General features: G+C 31.7%; 3 protein-coding genes and 1 pseudogene across 4 annotated transcripts; 2 read left to right on the top strand and 2 right to left on the bottom strand.

The window, feature by feature from the left end:
• Positions 1-3,694: 3,694 nt before the first annotated feature.
• On the bottom strand, positions 3,695-5,005 carry LOC145192384 (peroxiredoxin prdx-2-like). Its single transcript, XM_090082504.1, has 5 exons — positions 4,820-5,005; positions 4,524-4,677; positions 4,239-4,361; positions 3,961-4,126; positions 3,695-3,822 (listed from the first exon to the last, which is right to left on the bottom strand). Exons 1-5 carry the CDS (start codon positions 4,917-4,919, stop codon positions 3,775-3,777), a joined length of 591 nt encoding a protein of 196 aa, XP_089938630.1. The 5' UTR covers positions 4,920-5,005; the 3' UTR covers positions 3,695-3,774.
• Positions 5,006-6,291: 1,286 nt separating this feature from the next.
• Positions 6,292-10,311, top strand: LOC149894671 (uncharacterized; annotated as a pseudogene). The gene is made up of 2 exons (XR_016448565.1): positions 6,292-6,441; positions 6,644-10,311. The product of XR_016448565.1 is annotated as an uncharacterized LOC149894671 (transcript).
• A 4,049-nt stretch (positions 10,312-14,360) lies between these two features.
• LOC145191913 (uncharacterized) lies at positions 14,361-16,674 on the top strand. The gene is made up of 7 exons (XM_090071562.1): positions 14,361-14,478; positions 14,618-14,695; positions 14,979-15,171; positions 15,388-15,513; positions 15,693-15,857; positions 16,053-16,229; positions 16,419-16,674. The coding sequence occupies exons 2-7, from the start codon at positions 14,618-14,620 to the stop codon at positions 16,628-16,630; spliced, it is 951 nt and encodes a 316-aa protein (XP_089927688.1). The 5' UTR covers positions 14,361-14,478; the 3' UTR covers positions 16,631-16,674.
• A 1,760-nt stretch (positions 16,675-18,434) lies between these two features.
• On the bottom strand, positions 18,435-20,818 carry LOC145192298 (peroxiredoxin prdx-2-like). Its single transcript, XM_090068262.1, has 6 exons — positions 20,452-20,818; positions 19,805-19,911; positions 19,492-19,645; positions 19,288-19,410; positions 18,837-19,002; positions 18,435-18,609 (listed from the first exon to the last, which is right to left on the bottom strand). Exons 1-6 carry the CDS (start codon positions 20,568-20,570, stop codon positions 18,562-18,564), a joined length of 717 nt encoding a protein of 238 aa, XP_089924388.1. The 5' UTR covers positions 20,571-20,818; the 3' UTR covers positions 18,435-18,561.
• Positions 20,819-21,020: the final 202 nt, after the last annotated feature.

The raw sequence follows: 21,020 nt of genomic DNA on the forward strand, positions 1-21,020 counted from the left end.
CTTAAATTCAAATCTGTCATTCTATTTTATTTTGCTGGCATCATTTTTTCTTACATTAAACTTCGTGGGTATGTAACTTACGTTTTGAATTTGAGTTTGTGTGGTAATGTTTTGAAGTTGCCAAGAAGAAGCCAGTTATTAGTAAGCATCGGCGTTTGGTTTTTTCGGTTTTTAACGGATAATAAACGAAGATACAAACTTCTTTCAAAAACCACCGTTTTCAGGCATGATATTAAGACGTTTAAAATTGTTTAACATTAAGAACTACTGAAGTCTTCAAACACAAAATTACATTTTTATCAAAAGTAGAATAATGTAGACATCTGTTAAACGATTAAAAGCGTTAAACTTATCACGGTCTGTAAAAATTCTGTTTAACTAATTCGGCAATTTCCAAGAAACCCCTTTAAAATTTGAACCTAAAATCACTTGTATTTATTATGAATCTTCACATTTTATTTTAAGAAATAAATACTTTCCTGGTATTTACCAGAATCCAGCGTTTTATACTGTAAAATACGATCATTTAAAAAAAAAAGGGGGATACAATTTAGCTGCTCCTATTTCCCCCTCTAGAAACTGTACCACTTGTTTATATAATTTCATTTTTTTTTTTTTTTCAGATGGTGCAGCTTAGTAGAAGAGAAGTCTATCATTTTTTAAGCGAATTATCTCCAAATAATTTAGCCGATTTTAAAACTTTTGAGAAAGCCATTACAAATCTTAAAATGGCTAATGGACTTGAGGCCTGCAATGAAAAAAGGCTGCTTGGTCGATGCCCACTTAAGAAAATTAAATTCCTTTATCATGGAAAGATGGAAGCAATCAAAACGCATTCCTGAGAGATTCTTGGCCAATAACTCAAGCTGGTTAGACGCGAATTTAGAGTTAAGTGAATTCCCCTGTTGCTATGAATTTAATAAAAAAAGTCCTCAAAAAATTCGGTAAGCCAGAAAAGAAACTTGAGCAATCATCTGCGTCTTCAAAAAGAAGAAAAACATCTTATTTAAGAGCAGCAACATCTACTCAAGAACTTTTTTTCGCAGCCTAAATAAAGTTAAGAGAAGTGGGTCAAAAAATATTCATCATTTCTGATGAAGGCTACAGAAACAATATCAACTAGATCCAGGACCATCCAGCAAGTATTTCATTCAACTCAAAAGGATGTTATGAAACCAACCACTATGACTAAAACTGGGGCTTTGTATTTAGATTGTAGTTACCTATCAAAATCATCATACCAACTTGTAAGAAGAATGCAAGAGACCTCTTAATCTAATTTCAAAATGGGGATATGATGGTTCATCAGAACAGGTAGAATGTAAACAAAGATTTTATTCAGATAATGACGTTTTCTTTTTGACAGCAGTTTATCCATTTGCTCTTTGGTTCCCATTACACCCCATATTGTTAACAGTATCAACAATATATTTTGACAAAATAAAGCATCATCTTCTATACGATATTGCAGGCCAATCTCATTTAAATTTGCCCAAGAAACTCCAGAGTTTGCCGAGAAACCTCGCGAAACCTTTCAAACGCAAATGTAAAAACTCCTTCCAGCAGTTGTTAACTTAGGACCAAAAATTATTGAAATTGATCCTAACTATAATTGATGGCAAGATATTAAATTTTCTCACTGAAATTTCAAGTAGTCAAAGGGGTCTGTCTTCAGAAAACTGTTCTGTTTCAAAGTTCGGTATGAGAGTGATTCTCTCATTATTGTTTAGATTTCTATGATTTTTTTTTTAAAAATGATTTTTCAATGAAATTATTTTCTTTTCAATTAGAGAACTTAAATAATTTTTGATTAAATTTATTTTTTGTATCCATAGGAGATTAAGTACTGAATATGTGTTTAAATAAATTTGGCTGGATTATGCCGGTCCATAACAACATTTTTTCATTTTTTAGCAAAACAGTCCAGTTTTTTAAAGATGGCAATATTTATTTTATATGAACATTTTTGATCAGTTTAAGAAATGCTTGTTTTTTGTGTGTGTATATTTCAATAATTTTTTAGCTAATAATTGTGATTTGATCAAAACAATGCAAATATATTAGTAAAAATTAACATATTATTGATTTCTGATTACTTATTAGGCCAAAATGGATCACAGTGCACCGGTGTTGAAAGTCGGTAGAATATATATATATTTTACCAATTAAATTATTATGGTTTCTATGTTTTGATTAAACAATGTCGTCCTTGTCATGCTTAGTGTGCTTCAGAATTGAAGATAATATGACTGTATTAAATTTTAGATTAATAAAGTTTGTATAAAATTTTTGATTTTATATAGAGCAAGTATAGTAAAATAAAGCTATTGCCAGAAAACTGCCAGATGCTCCTTGTCAAAGCTGAACAACGGAGAAAACTATTTTGGGAAATCAACAGTTTCATTTAATTGAAAAAAATAGTGAATAAGTTTTTTAAATTGGGAAGCATGAAAAATTTGAAAAAAAAAATAGCAGTCAAAAAAACTCAGAGCTACCGAACAACAAAGAAACCGATTGACGAAAAGTTCTAAAAACTGATTGATAGTATGAATAGTCTAAAAAGATTGGATTTATTTGGTTTAAATAATTATAATTCTGATAACCGCTTTCTACGAAAATAAAACGTGGAAAGCGCTGAGCATTCACCTAAAAATGGGTTAATATGTCCGTAGACTTCGGAAGCGTTGTTGTTTGGTCAGATGAATCCAAATAGGAGCTGAAGTACATTAAAAGAAAAGATTAAGAATGATGACAAAAGAACAACACTCAAAGAACACGCAGGTGGTTAAAGAGTTTTTTAAACAAAATAACGTAAAAAAGTTGGATTAGCCCCCTTAGTCACCTGAACTTAACCCATAGAAAGTTTTAGAACTCTTTTGGACGTAAAAATTTCGTGGATGGACGAACCAACAAAAATCCTGATAATTTTTATTCTCACATTCTTTCTTTAGCTCCAGGAAGTGTAAACCAACTGCCGAGTTTAAGGATTTGTTGTTCGTTTAAATATAATTCTCGCCTCAAGCAGCTAAGAATTTTTTATTCGAAGCACTCGTCCAACTCAACAAGTTGGAATAAGGCTTTCAACTTGATAAGAGTTCCTATTTTGACCATATATAAAACCTATATATGGTGAGAATAGGACCTCTGATCAAGTATGTGTCCACATTGGCAGCTGGTGCTAATCTGAATTTAGACCCCAGTATATTAAAGTATTTACTAGTAACATTACAAGCCAGAACTACCATACGTCCGTGAATTTAAGATGTAGGTATCTGCCCGGGCCGAAAAACCGAGTGCCCTCGATCTTGTACAATCGACAATCGTAGACTACCGATTAAAATGAAGGGAACTACTAGAGGAACTCAATTTTTTTGATTAGTTATTGCTAAAAAAGTGGCTGTTTGGATAAAACAAGCTCTCATTAACATAGATGCAAAAATACACAAGATGCAAATTGAGTTTCAGCCTTCCTTTTAGCCCAATTGTTAAATCAAAATCTTTCTTGTCAGATAGTAATTTTGAAATATTGAAAAACATCACAAAATACGGATAGCTTTTTTTCAAGTTCTATTCCAGAAGAACAGTATTCAGAAGGTCGACTGAATACATGTAACATGATTGTGTCCTGGTTTGTGTTTAATTAGCACTCAAAACTAAGATAACTGAACTGAATAGGAAAAAAATAACACAGAAGAAACAGAACTATTTTAAGTTAGATGAAAAACTATACAAAATTATTTATATCTTGACATAATATTGAATTAACTCCAATGTTTAATGGGCTGAAAAGTATTCTTGTGATTCCTTTACTCCAGGTTTAATCTTAAAAAAGAAGGTAGAATAAATGTAGAATAAATTAGTTAGCCATTTATCACTTCTAATCAACTAATAATAGCACACACACAAACTATAAAGAGCTATTACACTATGTATTTATATATATATAAATACAAAACCTACCGTCTTAGCACCAGGAGTCCAATTAATAGGACAAACTTCACCATGTTTTTCAACAAACTGAAAAGCTTGGACTAACCGCAGTGTTTCATCAACATTTCGCCCAACAGGTAGATCATTTACAGTTATTTGGCGTAGAATGCCTTTGTCATCAATTACAAATAAGCCTCTGTATTTAAAAATGAACAAAAAAAAGTCAGTCAATGATTTAGTTATATAATAGCACCAATATTTGCACATTAATTTAACAGAATGATAAGAATTACAGCCCTAAACCAAACCTTAGAGAAATTCCTTCATTTTCTAGAAGAACGCCATAGTCTCGAGAAATCTGCTTTGTTAAATCTGACAATATAGGTATATTCATTTTTCCAAGACCACCTTTATTTCTTGGTTGCAAAGTCCTGAATAATAAAAGAACAGTTTACAAATTCACCAATATTTGGATGTCAAGTAAGATCTATTAACATTTCTAACTTGAAAAGATGATTAAATAGATATAAAAAGTCTATTATAACTTAAAAAAAAAACCAAAAAAAACCAGAAATTTCTTGTTTTATATTTACCAAGCAAGATGTGAATATTCTGAGTCAACTGAGCATGCCAATACTTCACAGTTAATTTTATTGAACTCCTCAACTCTATCACTGAAGGCGATTATTTCAGTAGGGCAAACAAATGTAAAATCAAGAGGATAAAAGAAGAGTATTAGGTATTTGCCTGAAAATATAAGAAACTAAAATAAGATTAACATACTACATAATACATCAAAAATTACCCGGAAATAGTGCTGATATAAAGTTTTACTTATTAAGTTAAACAAATCAAGACACCCAAAAAAAAGCTTTGAGTCTCTTTTTACCTTTATAATCTGAAAGTTTAACATCTACAAATTCTCCAGATGGTGACACTGCTTTTCCTTCAAAATGTGGGGCAGGTTTTTGAACGAAAGCCTTGCTCATTTTTTTGACTGAACTTTTATTAAAATTTAATGTAAATTAGTAAAAATTGTAAAACATAACACTTCCTGGAATTGTTTTTTTATATATTCAGAAAAAATATATGTATACTGATGGAAAAAAGGATTGCAGATAAATATTTATCTTCAATTATATATGGATACAAACATATATATATATATATATATATATATATATATATATATATATATATATATATATATATATATATATATATATATATATATATATATATAATATCAATTTTTATTGTAAAGAACAATTTCCTACTTAATCTAATGATTAAAAAAAATTTATTTATTTATTTCATATAAATCCATGTCATAATAAAAAAAAAATACTGTTAAGAGTATAAGTGTCAGTGTCAGTAAGGTTACATAATATTTCTAACTTCTTCAGAAAAGATTGCTAGAAAAATTACTAAAAAAATGTCCACAATTATTACAAGCACTTTTTAGCTGTTTAACTATAACTAATAAATAGTTTAAGATGTTATTTTTAATAAAATAAAAAAACAAAATCATACTCATCATATCAAAAAAATTTCTTTTAGACAGCAATTGAGTTTAAGTAACATCTCTATAAGTTGTAATCTCTAATAGAGATTACAGCTTATAGAGATGTTACTTAAACTCAATTGCATACTATAATACAGGAAAATGCATAAAACTACAGTGAAATATGTAACTTTTCTTTACACTAACATTTGCTGAAACGCGTGCTGCAACAGAGACAAGCGAGTTGAATTTTTACCTAATACGTAAATATATTAGGTGAGGTCCTTTGTTTCTTCTAAATTATTAAGAAACATTAAATTTTGATTGGCTGACCTACGTTACATCATATATAATAAAATCAAAAGAAATAAAAAAAAATAATTGTAAGGTTCAAAGTCAAATTATTTATATGTATATTAGGGTAAAAACTTTTTGATTTTTTTTCTCAAACATTATTTCCTGTAGCACGAATGTATGAACTTTGGCCTACTAATGACTAAAATGACGTTTGTTCCATTAAAGTATTGAAAAAGGTCACGCACAAACCACTTTGAAATATTATTTATGAAGGCACTTTAGCATTTTATATAATTTTATTAACAATAATATATATATATATATATATATATATATATATATATATATATATATATATATATATATATATATATATATATATATCCTGTATATAGCTTAAGTCATTAAACCGACTTGTGCAATAATTTATGTAGCAGAGGAATGTATAGAGTTTTCCAGAACATCGTATATCTTTGTGCGCCGTCAGCCAGAAAAGTGACGTCACGGTAACGTAATTGTTCGGGAAGCTTCTGTAGAGTTCTAAAACTTTCTTCAGTTACTTTGCAGTCTGCTATTAACTGGTATATTAACGAAGTTTTCAAAGCGGGTAGTTTTAATTATTTTAGTTTGGTGTCAACATTATTATTGCCTTATTTTAATTACTGCGCATTCTCTATAGTTTAAGTATAAAGAGATCCTTGTATTATTTGGTAAGTTAAATTTAACTCTTTCGCAAATTATAATTGAGCATATAATATTTTATTAGTGTCTGCCTTTTTCATTTTCTATAATCGTTATTTGCTTCTTTTGAAATAAAATATATTTACAATATCAGTTCAATTTAAAACTTAATAATAGTTTCTTTAATTTGTTACGTAAATAATATTGACGCTAAGGCCTTTCCTATTTCAGTTGCTGAGTAGAAGACAACATGTCGTTCAAGAAGAGCTCTTCTAACACGGAGAAGAACAAGGAAACCTGAACAAAGAACTTAGTTCAGTTTCAAGCCCCACCAAGAAGAGGCAACGTGGCAATTTATGAAGCACCCTTGAGCGAACGGAGTCGCATGCCCGTGAAAAACCACATCATTGGACGCTTCAACTTTCTTGAATCCACTGCCAAAGAACGGAGAGAGAGGATCGGTTTAATTGCTGTAGAGCTTAAAGACCTATGGAGCAAAACGTTGAATTTCCCGCATTATCTGATCAAACCGTTTGTGCAAAACTAGCAAAACTTCTGAAAGACTACGGGCGCTGCAGAAAAAAACAAAGCTTTGATTCATTGAATAAACTGTTTGACATGACCAAGATAAAAGGCGAATGGTTGTGCAAAGAGGATGAGAACCTCTACAAACTGCAAATTGAGAGCAAAGGTCACGTTGGTTACTCGACTGGCAAACCTGCTAGTCTCAATACCATCCACCCATACAAGCGATAGAGGACAATGGAAGCGACTGTGTCCACAATTACCAGCTTAGCGCTACCTGTTTGTTCCGAAAGTAGCATGGACTCATCCGAGAATAGTGCAAACAGTCCTTGGGAGGATGACAATGCAACATCAATGAGCAAAAGGAAGCATAACCCAACAGGCGTTGCAAGACGTCTTGTTACATGCTCAAAGCTGTCGTTCCACGGAGCAGCAGTGGTGTTCCGCCAGCTTTCTGGTGAGGGCATTGAAATCCCAACCCCATGTCAATCAGCAATCCACAAGGCTATCTACACGAAAGCTGCTCAGGTGAAGAAACAATTGGTGAGCACGCTTCATCTAGAGAAGTGGAGCATACACTTTGACGGCAAACACATTTAGGGCTTTGAATATCAGGCCGTGGTCCTCAAGAATGAATCTATAGAAATTAAGTTGACTGCGCTAAAATTGAAATATGGGAAAGCTCAAACAACCGCAGAAGTACTCCAGGATATGTTAGAAGAGTTCAAACTGTAGGAATCAGTTTTGATGATTGTTACCGACACAACAAACGTGAATACCGGCAAGAAGACAGGCGTTGTTGTTCGGCTGCAGCAAATGTTCGAAGAGAAAGGTCACCCCAAACCCAAGTTCATCAGTTGCCAGCACCATGTGCTAGACCGCGTTCTTCGCGTTGTCATGGACGATGAGCTCCATGGGTCGACTAAATCACCAAACATCGAGTATTTGTTTGTGCAGGCTTTGATGAGCAATTACGATAAATTGAAAGCAGCTTTCAGCAACGGTAAAACTGAGATTAAGGAAACAGGCGGCTGGAGAGATGCCATGAAGTTTCCCTACCACCTCACTTGTGTCTTCCATCACTTAACAGAGAGGAATGAGACCTCCTTCGTGAATTTCAAACAGATCCCAAACATCAGCAATGCACGCTGGAACTCTCGTGCCATTCTAGCCCTTCTTGCGTTTGTTCTGATGCCAGAAACCCGGATCAGGTTGCGTAAAATCTGTTCATTCATTTCTTACTCATGGGCTGACCATTGGTTCAATTATCAATTGTTCCGCGTTGAAGATATTGAAGAACTATCTGAAGCTCTGAATGACTACCCAAAACCTCTCAGTTGCTTAAAAACCCACTGGAAAACAGATGACTCTCCAATCAATATTGCCCGAAGCAACCAGAACTGCGAGCGTGCCATCAAAGTTATGCAAGAATTGCACGACTCCTGCCGCAATAAGGACAACCTCCCACAGAGATTCATCCTCTCTAGTGACATTATCTTGAATATTTGACTTCCTTGTGCGTTTGATGATCCTATATAATGTTGTATGCATGTGCAGTGTTGAGTATTTTAAAAAGTATTTTAAATGAAAGTATTTAAAATACTATTTAAAATACTTTTGTATTATTTTTATTTTTATTTGAAATGGTTTTATTCATTAGTATTTTCAATTTTATTTCAAATACTTTTCAAGGCTATTTTTTATTTTGTTTAAAACACAAAATACAAAATACTTTTCCACCAACAGCAAATTAATTAAAACTTGGTTTCCAAAAGTTCTTTGGCTGGATTGAGCTGCCTTGGACCACCCTTGGTAATGGTAATTTGTTATTTAATTACTATATTAGAGGGAACCAATCTACCAAAAATTCAAAATGGACTGAAATTGTAGAAAACGACTGAAATTGTAGAAAATGAAAATGCTGAGAGTGAACAAGCCGTCCCTGCCATACTTTGATGGAAAATTTTTCAAAATTATATCTAAAAGTAAAACTACAGGGGGTGTTAAAATTATTGCACAGTGTATGTTATGTGTTGGCAAAAAAACCTACAGTGGTTCACTGAAAGCAACTTCTAATTTTACTCAACATCTTCAGGTATGTATATAACTACAAAAACACTATATTATATTGCGCACTAAACAGTAAAAACGATAAACACATAAAGCAATGCTACAACATAACACAAATAAATGCAATAATCTCGGTTGATTGACTGTTGTTGTTGTTGTTGCAGAATGCTCATGGCAAAAAGCGAATCGAGGAATACAAGCAGCACAAGGTTTAAGTTGCAAAACAGCGTAAGCGCTCGGTAGCTGAGATGGAATCTGGAGTTGGAGGCGGACCTTCTGTCGAATCTGGTCCTGCTTCTAAGAAGTTGAAACAAATACATATTATGCCTCGAAATCAAACATCCATTTCACAGGATGAAGTTGACAAGCTTATTGCTGACTACGTTGTGAAGGAAATGCGCCCCTTGATCACAGTGGAAAAGCCGGCGTTTAAAAATTTGATCCACGGACTCAATCGCAATGTCAGTATACCTTGTCGCAAAACATTAGGCAAGCGATTAAACGCCCGTTTACAAAAAATGCGTGATGATAAAAGAAAAGTCTTCAGTAAAGTACCATTTGTTTGTACAACAGCTGACATTTGGTCAGTGAACCAAAAGAGCTACTTAGGAATGACAGCTCACTATATTGATATTAGTACTGAATGCTCAGTATCACGCATACCTGTTGCTCTTTCCTGTCAATGTTTTTTTGGAAGTCATACTTACGACTCAGTGGCTGCAATGATCTCAAAAATTCATAATGATTATGGGTTACACGTGGAAAAAATTACAGCAACAGTAACAGATAATGCCTCTAACTTCAGCAAAGCCTTCCGAGAATATTTTGTAGATACTAGCAGTACTGCATCTGGTTCAGGGATCTCTGCAACTGCTGAAGAACAAATTCAGGAAACAGGAACTGGTGATGATGATGAAGCAGAAAATTCCGACAATGATGTTGAAAAAGCGGACATGACTGCAGTCCTAAATTTACCAGTTAGCGAAGACACGGATGATGATACTGAAGTTGTTCTGCCTCACCATGAAGCTTGCAATAGTCACTCTCTCAGCCTCACATCAACTACTGATGCAGATAAAGCATATGATTCTGATGCTAATTTCAAATGTCTTTATCGAGCTGCATTGGCCAAGTGTACCAGCATTTGGAATTTGCTTCATAGAAGTTCCAAGGCATCGGATGCTGTGAAAAAAATTATCGCAAGGGCAATACTGATACCAGTCCCTACACGATGGAACTCCCGGCATGATGCATTGAAATGCATTCTCCAGTTGCAAGATAAGCTTGGAGAAATATGCGACGTTTTGAAGTTGCCAAAGTTCAAAAAGAGAGTTAGAATGTCTAGAAAAGGAGTTAGAATGTCTAGAAGAGTATGTAATGATAATGGCTCCTATTGCTGTTGCCATTGACAGGTTACAAAGTGACAATGTGTACTTTGGCGATGTATTTCCGACACTGCACACTGTACAGCAGAAGTTGCAGGACCTGCAGCAGAAATCACTGAAGCATGCTAAGAAATTTGCAGAATCTATGCTTACAAGCTTGAAAACAAGACTTGAGGTTCATCTATCATTTTCTGAACATAATGCCAGCAGGATAGTTGCAGCAGTATCGCATTCTTACTTCAAAATGAGATGGGTTCCGGGTGATAAAAAAGATTTCTGTCGTGATCTCTTCGTTCGTGCAGCTAAGTCTCAGCAACAACAGTTGTTGGACAGAGCTAATACTATTTCTGACCCTGACCCACTTCCAGGTACTCAATCAGCTAGTGGCATTGGCATGAGTGATGATTTTTTCTCGTTTAGCGAAATTAACATTGCAGAACAAACAACAGTCAACAACGAATGTTTATCGTACTTAAGCGACTCTGGTACGGATTTTAAAATCTTGGCAAAATATGAAGTTATAAAACACGTATTTGTGAGGTACAATACGACCTTACCTTCATCCGCACCTGTTGAGCGGTTATTTAGCACCGCTGGACAAATTCAGACGCCACGAAGGAACTGTCTTAGTGATGCAACACTCGAAAAACTGTTACTTTTAAAGGCCAATAAATATTGATTTAAAGGTTAAATTATGTCAATAAAGTTGTGATGTACGATTCGAGTCGCTACAATTCCAGTATTTTGTATTTTGTATTTAAAATAGTTTTATAATGTATTTTTATTTGAAATACTTTCCTTGTATTTTATTTTTATTTTCATTTCAAATACTTTTTAGGTAGACTATTTTATTTTTATTTCAAATACTTTTAAAAAGTATTTTGCCCAGCACTGTGCATGTGACTCTACAGCTTGTGTTCAATTTTGTATCTTCTTACAGTGACTTCAAAAATTTGGCCAAAAAGCTAATAAATAAAATTGTTAAAATCATTTTGTGCGTGAGGTTTTTTTATCAAATCGTCTTGAATGTAATATTTTATTTAATCTTAAATGAAAGCTCATCAAACTATGATACAGGGAAACGAGGTTGTATAAAAGTCATCACCCTAATGTATATACGCCTGCCGCACTAAATATGTATGAATTCACATAATATGGATGAATACACTCTAAAACACACAGATGTTTGTATATATACATATATTTGCATATACTTTTATGATATAATAAAATACATAAATGTATGAAATGTAAAACGTGCTTCAAATACGAATATAAATGGGTGCTTCAAATACGAATATAAATGGATAATTTGATAAGCCTCTATGGATATGCTTAATAATATATTTTCAAATTGTATGTATAATATGTATAGAAAAACCTCTGTAACCTGTTATTTAAAAACCTTATCTTTTTTTGATTAAGGACAAAAACCTCTTCATAAAAGTTTTTTAAAGTGACTTCCTTGTTTTCTGTTTTGCGAAATATTTTATAAACTTTTGAATACAAAGGTTTTTTTAAAATGTTGCAACCGAATTTTGAAAGAATACAAACATTTCAGTTTCGTGCTTTAATTCAGCAAATTTTGTTATATATGCAATTTTTCTATGGAGGAGAGACCTGATGGACCTGATGGAAAACAATTTTTTTACACTTGAAAAATCTAGACTTTTTTTTTGAGTTTAATGATCAAATCAATCAAAAGTTTAGTATAAAACTTCCTTTATCCCACGAACCTTTGGGTGGTAGTCAACTAGTAGGATCCCGCAGGACCGTCGAGAGGATAAACAAGGTTCATTCCAATATTCTTTTGTGGACCTCTTGAGCTTAAGATTCCAGTTCTCTACATTATTGTGTCACACTTGTTCTTGATCTACATTTTCACCTTTAAATTTGTTCTTAAAGTAAAAAATTTTTAGAGAATGTAGTTTTTCGTGATTATTTTGTTTGTTTTTATTGATTAAAAGTGAACTTTATGTCTCAAGCATTAAGTCTTACTTTTTGACTTAACTCAAATTGTTGAGTTAAAGCACACATGGACGTAAATCTCCTGTGATAATAGGGATCCATTCAAGAAAAGGATAAGGACAGGGTGTGTTTTCTCTTGTTGCTGTTGATCTCAAACGTTTTTGGAAATTGTTTCCAATATTCTTATTTTAATATGTTAATAAGTTACGGTTGTCTCATTAAAGCTGCAAGAAAAAGTAAACCTCTATAGACCATTCCATACATGAACCAACAAACGACACATGAAGAGTGAAGGGGTCCAAAACTATAGTGACCCCCAGACCAAAAGGTAATTAAGCATATCTTTCAACATGTACAAGTATTAGCAAAGCAAAACCTTTCTTGCAGAAGTTATAAGATTTTTTACAAGGTAAATATAAAAAGACCTAATTTACTACTACGCCATGATGATGGTCCTAAGCAAATATTATTCAGCAAAAATGTAATTCTCACTAGTTTACGGTCAGAAACAAATAAAAGAATCCCGGTTATTTAGTTAGGGCCAAATATATGATTTTAAGGCAATATTTAGCTTTTAAATGCGCATTTAAGTGTATACATAAATGTCCCCCAAATTTTTTTCTTTCTTAAAAAAGTATTCCTTTTTTTGTCCCGGGCCCACCTGCTCGTATAGACCCTATTATTAATAGTCTCTGCATATAACATTACATGTATAATAATATTACATATATAATAATATTACATATATAATAATATTACATATATAATAATATTACATAGATAATAATACTACATATATAATAATATTATATGTAACAAATAAAACAGATTCTAGTTTTTTAAATAGTAATAAAACAATTTTTAGAAAAGGTTTTTTGGGAGAATGATTTGGGTGGTTACATTGGAAGAATGATTTTTTGAGCTTTGAGATTTGAGATTTCTTTATCTGCTTATCAAATTTTAGATAAAACAACAATAGTAAGAATATAACATTAGTTAATAAAAGCTAACATATTGAAAACCAAAATAAAAAGATAAATAGCATTTGTTTGTTCTTAGAAAGTGACGTTAAATAAATACAAGCTGAGTAAACCATCATAAGTAGCATGAATAAAAGCTCTTGAGAAAGTGGTTACTTAGATAACTTTATATTCAAAACCTTTTTTTTTTAAATTTAAGAAAAAATGTAACCCAAAACCAAAAAGATTTAAATCAAAATGTAAATTTTGATTTAAATCTTCTTTGCTTTTGGGCTCGATATTCTTATGTAAATTCCACGTCTGAAACAGAAAACTGTTTCTCGCTAAATAACTTGTTTACCAAAACATGAACGAAGGAGTAAATTTTGTATAAGGTAGAAAAACACAAACTGATGTCTTTAATACCTACCGAAAAAAGAGCTTTTCATTTGCTATTCATCAACATTATTCTTTAACTTAAACTATGAAATACAAGCATCAAATATCTTTACAAAAATGATTATAGCTAAATTTCTAATGTATCTGAACAAATGAAATGAAAAGAATATAAGCAACAAAAAGATTGCTTAAATTTTCAAAAAGATTGTTTAAAAAAAAAGGTTAAAATTGTTTAGCAAAGGTAATTCCATTACATATGAGAAACTTAAACAATTCCATCACATATGAGAAACTTAAATAGTTTGAAAACTTCTTATCAATCTGCTTCAAACTTCAAAAAGTTCAAAAATAAACTTGAGGGAAGGAACTTTTTTGTCGCAAAAAAATTTTTAAAAACTCTCTCTGCCAATAAATTGATCTAATAGTTCTATATATATATATATATATATATATATATTTGAAACCTCTTACATGTAAAAACTCTCGTAGACAACAAAAGTAAAGGGCAGGTTGTTACAAAGTGAGTAGGTTGTTCACAAATATAGTGTCAACATTATTATGTCAACAAAGATCATCCAAAAGCACAGCAATGTTGAAATTGTGTTCCCCCATCTGGAAACCTGATTAAACAAATTTCAAAACGCCCTTTGAACAATCAATATAAAATCAGACCGTGCTTTGAATAGCACATTACAAACGTTGCACGATCAATTGCGCTCCACTTTTACTTAGTTAATTAGACAGTTCGCTACAACTCGAGGTAATTTATGTTGACTTACAAAATTTAATTTTCGATTGAAGCTAGTACAGGAATAAATTTTACATATAAATTTAGTAACCAATTATTAATTACAAAACATACTGAACAGCTATACTTGAATGTTTTAATTTACTCTTAGATGATGTACGCAGTTCTACTTTTGGGATTTCTCTCACAAACTATTGTTTTCGCACAAAATGTTGACTACTCACAAGCCGTAAGTTTTTATTCTTTACTATTGCACACCTATAGAACATATGTCAGTCTTTCAATCTTTTAGTTTTCTTGTTTAAGACAAAATTGGTAACGTAGAGATTTTTTCTGGGCTTGAACTAATATCGACTTTTTTTCAAACATCTCATGATAACTTGAGATATACAAATATATCACAAAACCGTATAGTACGAATAATTGCAAGAATAAAGAAAACAAATGCAGTTATTGCGTATTTTAAATCATTTTTCAATTTTTTGCTATAAATGAATTTAATTAAATCTCAGGAGAGCCCCAATCTACAAGCAGCTTCAGATTCACTTGTCAACCTCGTTCAAGTTGCTGATAAAGAAGTTGCTGATGTCATGATTAAGATGGCCAAGAAAACCGCCGATCTTTACAAAGACTTTTTACCATTGTTGTCACAAGTTTCAATCAGTAAAGAGATCACACTAAAGCAGTTTCAAGTTATTTTTAATCGTAAGCTATTGTTTTTTTATAATTTTTTAAATTTTCAGATCAAATGATAAAATATAAAAACAGTATTTTAAATTAGAAAAAACAATAATTAACTAAGCCATCCATTACAAAGAAGAAAATAAAGATTGCAAAAAAAAAGTGGATTGGTTAGCAAAACAATAAAAAAAAAAAATAGGTTTGCAGATTTACGGCATTGAATTACTTAAATTCCTTTAGAGGTACTGCAAACCTTAAAAAACCTGGAAACGTTGCAGCTCACAGAAATAGATTTTGTTGATCTTGCAAAAAGAATCCAAGAGGCTTTCACAAGAGCCATAACAAATCCTTTCACTTATGCCGATGGTACGTACTTACACGGTTTATAATCAATCTTTTTTGAAAGTTTCATAACAATGACTGATATTGGTCATAATTATAAAATTATATCATTTTAATATTTATTTATTTCAATATTGTTTGTTGTTTATATATAAATATTTTTTATATCATATATAAAGTTTGTTGTTTCTGCAACTGTTTAGCATCTTGGGTGGAGACAAAAACTAAAATCATAGATGCTTTTAACAACGCTAACGTGTTTGTGAGGAACTCTGTTGTTGCACTCCTTGACCGCTACCACAACCACCTTGATCAGCTGGCTGATAAATTGGAAGAACTCGTCGCTCTGCTTCCTTTGAATGGAGACAGTAAGAAAACACTTTCTTTTTTTTCTTCTAAATTTAAGATTTTTTAAAAAAGCGATCAAGAAAAATAAAAAACAAATACAACGAGAAAAAGTTCAACCAAACAGTTTGAATCTAATTTAGAGCAAAACCATTCTGTTGATTGACGCGAGATAACTTTTTATCAAAAATCTATTCCTCTAATACGCTGTTTTGTAGTCTTTAGAAATATCCGAAGCAAAGTCCACGACATTGTTGTACTACTAAGAAATAAAATTGCGCCTGCTGCGATTAGCAAGATTGAGGCAGCTGAAAAAATAGCAGAGTTGGATTTTACATCAGCAATCGAGGAAATTAGCAAGGATCAACCAATTGCCAAAAGAAGCATCACAGATAGTATGCAATGTTTTTTATAAAAAACAATAGTCAATTTCTTTCTTGAACCTCTGTTAGTGATTTTGTTAATTTTGTTTTTTAGTGTTTACTGGCGTGATAGAACCCATTTCCTCCTCCCCTCCCTCCCCCTTTCCCTCCTCTTTCCATACCCCTAACTCCCATTATATTGTACTTACTTTTCTTTAACAGTTTGGTCAAAAGTAAAATCAGCTGTCAGCAAATTGGGAGCCTCTATTAAAGATACCACCATGAAGATTATCGAAGAAAACAAACCAAAAGTGATCGACGCTCTTCAAAACGTCAAAAGAATCGTAGTTGATGCAGCAAAACAAATCGTGATCGAAATCAACGGAGCGATTGTCAAAGTTATTGTCGGAGAGCTTACCTCTTCATCAAACTAAACGCTGTTTTGATATTTTTAAAGATATAATATTTGAAGATTAAATGCTTTTTTCTATAACAGAAACCCACATACTTTTTATTTCCAGCTTTCGTGACGCGAAAAGCATCAATGAGTTATGAAAATGATTTGCTAATCGAGTAAGATAAAGCGCAAAATACAATAGTTTCAAAAGAAGAAATTTTTTTATATAGCTTATTTAGAGTTCAATAAAATAAAAACTTAATAAGAAATAGTTGATCTAATTTTACTTTATTTTCAGTAAAACCTAATCTTAGGTAAATCTTACTTCGGGTGTCTTACCTCACCTTGTGTTACTAAAACAGACAATTATATTTTTGAATAATATCAAACATAAAATTAATAGATTAAAAAAATAATAATAAATATAAAAACTGGTATTTAAACTGCTTGTTTAAAAGCTATGGATTGATTTTGCATGTACTAGTTTTTTTTGTCCTCAAGCTAATTACCTTGTAAATAGCACGCCTACTGGGTCCCATAAAGACCCTGTAGAACATCGTTCCAGAGTTTGCCTCCCCTTCAAGAAGTAGATGAAGACTTCCTTTGTCCGATTAGCATTCCTGACAACCGTTTATAGTAGGGCAAAGCCCATGTTGATCAGGTTTACTTCCCAGTCAGGGAAGTGCATCTCTTTTACATTAAATCTGACGATTAAGCTGTACAGAATATTAAGGCTACTAGAAAAAAAATTAGTGATTTTGGGAAGAGATTAAGGAGGATAAAATTTCCGAAAAAATGAATTTTTTATGGAAATTTTATCCTCCTTAATTTGATGTCATATTCTCAAATTTGGTATCACCATCATTTTGTGCAGCTTGCTGCTTTTCGATCCTATTCTTAACTTTCAGATCTTCCCGAAGCCTCAATAAAAAAAATTTTAAAAGCCTACTACACGATACTTCTTTTTGTTAAAAAAGAATGCGCATACTTTTTGAAACCACTGCATGTGTATAAGTTTATAAATATTTATAGAGATGGGGGAAGTCTTAGTAGTTTTAGACTTTAAAGGATGGGGGTACGAAGGTGATCATGATTTGTCCCCATATGAATACAGTTCAGCAGAATTATCTAAATGCCATTTTAACAATACCGTAGACTAAACAATATTACTTAACCTTTTAGATATAATCTTGAGGTCAGAACAAAAACCTTTGAGACTACATTTTTTTTTTGTTGAGCAGTGGTCAAAATAGCAGCTGGACATTAGGCAGGTTTAAATCTCCACCAGATTGTAACTTATCATAGTTTATATTGACTATTACATGACTTAAACATGCTGTGGAATCAGCACTTTTAAACCAAGCAATAGATTAATACTGCAACTACTGCTTAAGTTATAAGATTTACAGTTATCACGAGATTCTGTTGTGGAAATTTAAGAAAAAAAACCTAATGTTCCTGGGGAAAAACTCCTTGATTATTTTTTTTTAAAGACGATACAAGAGTCAATTTCAATAGAGCTTTCTAAATCAGAAGTTGTTTCTAAATCTAAATTTTGGTTTTTCTTTACCAAAGATTTTGATAAAAGAAAAAAAAATCAAGTTTAAAAGACGGTTCCAAGGAGGCAAGACATTTTAACTGCAAATTTATCTAAGGAACAAATAGAATTGGGAAAAAAAAAGAAAAAAGATTTTCAAGAAAATGTCAGCTTTGAAGATTCATATGGAAATATAGCAATTCGAAAAAGTGAATTTTTCAGACTGGAAATTGTGACCAATAATTCCAGAGTTCTCCATAAAATATTTAAGTTCCCTTCCTTATCAAGGTAAAATAATTTCAGATTCAGAGAAATATAATCTACATTTCTTTATGAGAAAGCAATATAAACAATTTTATTGCCTTTGAAAAAGTTAGTAAATCCTATTTGCATAATAGGATTTCTGAAAACAGTTACTGCTCTGCAAACTGTCAGTGTTTGGAAAAATACTCTTGGGATTCTTTGACTCCTGGCTTAATCTAAAACACAGAACAAAAGGCTTAATCTAAAACACAGAACAAAAAGCTTAATCTTAAATACAGAATAAAAGACTTACAAGTAAATATTAAATGACTTAACATAAATTAAGAAAAAAACAAACAAAATTTCTTTTGAGTTGTCCAAACATCTCTCTTTCATGTAAACCATGTTTACATTATTGTGTGAAGTAAAAAATATTTAAATCAACAAATTTTAAAAAGCTTACTGTATCTGAACCAGGTTTCCAGCCAGCAGGACAAACTTCACCATGCTTATCAAAAAACTGGAAAGCTTGCACTAAACGCAGTGTTTCATCAACAGAACGTCCAACAGGAAGATCATTAACTGTAATTTGACGTAATATTCCTTTGTCATCAATGACGAATAAACCTCTGGAAATTTCATTAGCATATTTTAAATGACATACATTGGTAAGCAAATTGACACACAGGCTAACAAAAAATTATGCTGTAAAAACTTATGTATTTTTGAGTGCTGAAACCATATTTGGCATCAGTTTTTTTTGTATCACCTACAGTTCTCTCACAATATGACCTTGATTATATATAAAGGGAAAAAACAACTTCGCCATACTTAGAGCATATGGGCAAAAAGTTGAATGTGAGGTCTAATTAATCTAATTTAGCTAAATGTAATATCAACTAATTTTCAAAAACCTGAGTGAAATTCCAGCGTCTTCTAGAAGTACACCATAATCCCGAGAAATTTGCTTTGTCAAATCTGACAAAATAGGTATATTCATTTTTCCAAGTCCACCTTTATTTCTTGGTTGATTATTCCTATAAAATATATTTAAGCTTTCAACTGATTGCCTGTTGTACAGACTATGACATAGTTAGAAAGAGTTTAAATCATCTTACCAAGCAAGGTGTGAAAATACAGAATCAACTGAACAAGCTAAGAGTTCACAGTTTATTTTTCTGAACTCCTCAACTCTGTCACTGAATGCAATAATTTCAGTAGGACAAACATAAGTGAAATCAAGAGGGTAAAAAAAGAATACCAAATACTTTCCTATAGAAAAAAAAAACAAAAGAAAAAAACACAAACATTCTATTGTTTTGGACATTCATTTTAACCTTAAATTGAAATTAAAAGAAGTCAAATTTTGAAAAACAAATGGGACACTACCTAAATCATACCTTGGCTATAAATATGAACATTAAAAAATACCTTGATAATCTGACAGTTTTACTTTAACAAAATCTCCTGATGTTGATACAGCTTGACTTTCAAAGTAAGGAGCAGGTTTCTGAATACTAGCTTTATTCATTTCAGCACTGCGAAAAAAGGAAAAAGAAGATTTATACAAATCCATTTTGTATTTGTTTAACTGTTTTTGCTTCTGCTTCTATTTCTTATAGCCTATTAACAACATAGTTTAGAAATTTTTTAAGTATGCATTTCTTTGTTTATATTTTGGGAACTGTTCTACTAATCTTACTTTGTTAAACTTTGGAATATATACAAAGAAATTATCACATAGTAATATAATTATAACGTATTTTTTTATCAATTTTGAAGCAATAAAATTTGTAATAGCCATTAAGTATTTTAATAAAGGTTACACCTTGAACAAAAAAAGAAATTTTTAAAATCACAGCATACTTTACAATAAAATCATATTCCAGTAGCAAACGAAGGTACCTAACCAAACATATTTCACCTACATATAGTAAGTTATGTCAACCTGGGAAAGTACTTCAAAATAATCATCATAATGCTTCCTAAGCTAAATCCAGAACATTACAAAAACACCAGTTTTAATAATAATCCAACTGTATATTTTATCTACCAATAGGGCTTTATTAAACTCTTACCTACACAAGGAAAACTTTCGTGCCAAAGCTACCGACAAGATCGGTTTGACGGTTCTCATCTGAAATCTTAAGCTATTGATTGCTGATTTCCCAATAATGCTTGACATGACAGCCGCCATGATGTTAAGGAATACAAAAAAGTTTCAGAGTAGTTCGTGCCTCAACAGCTTGAGAATCAATTTTGCTAATTAATCGTATTTATCTTTCGGTTTCTAACTTTATTTAAACCGGGGGCAAATGCTATAAACAATTCGAAGTTTTTTTCAAGAAAAAAAATCTTTCGTAAAAACGCAATTTTTCACGTACGAAAAAAAGTTCGTAATCTCGAAGAATTTATCGCTGTTTGTATTTTTTTCGGCCATTGCTATAAAGCATAAAACGTATACGTCGCTAAAATTCACGAACATTTTTTATCCGTAATTTATAGTAGTAATATAATAGTAATTTTTATTGTAATTTTTATTTAGTAGGCCTACTTAATAAATTTCATTAGTCATTTAGTATGCTGTGCTGTCTATTCTATTTTTATGAATATTTTTACAATATTGTTTAAAAATACTGTGTAAAAT

Source organism: Hydra viridissima, unplaced genomic scaffold (assembly GCF_058129835.1).
Source record: "Hydra viridissima isolate aposymbiotic clone 2 unplaced genomic scaffold, HvirCarnegie_v1 scaffold_1, whole genome shotgun sequence".
Classification (NCBI taxonomy): Eukaryota; Metazoa; Cnidaria; class Hydrozoa; order Anthoathecata; family Hydridae; genus Hydra; species Hydra viridissima.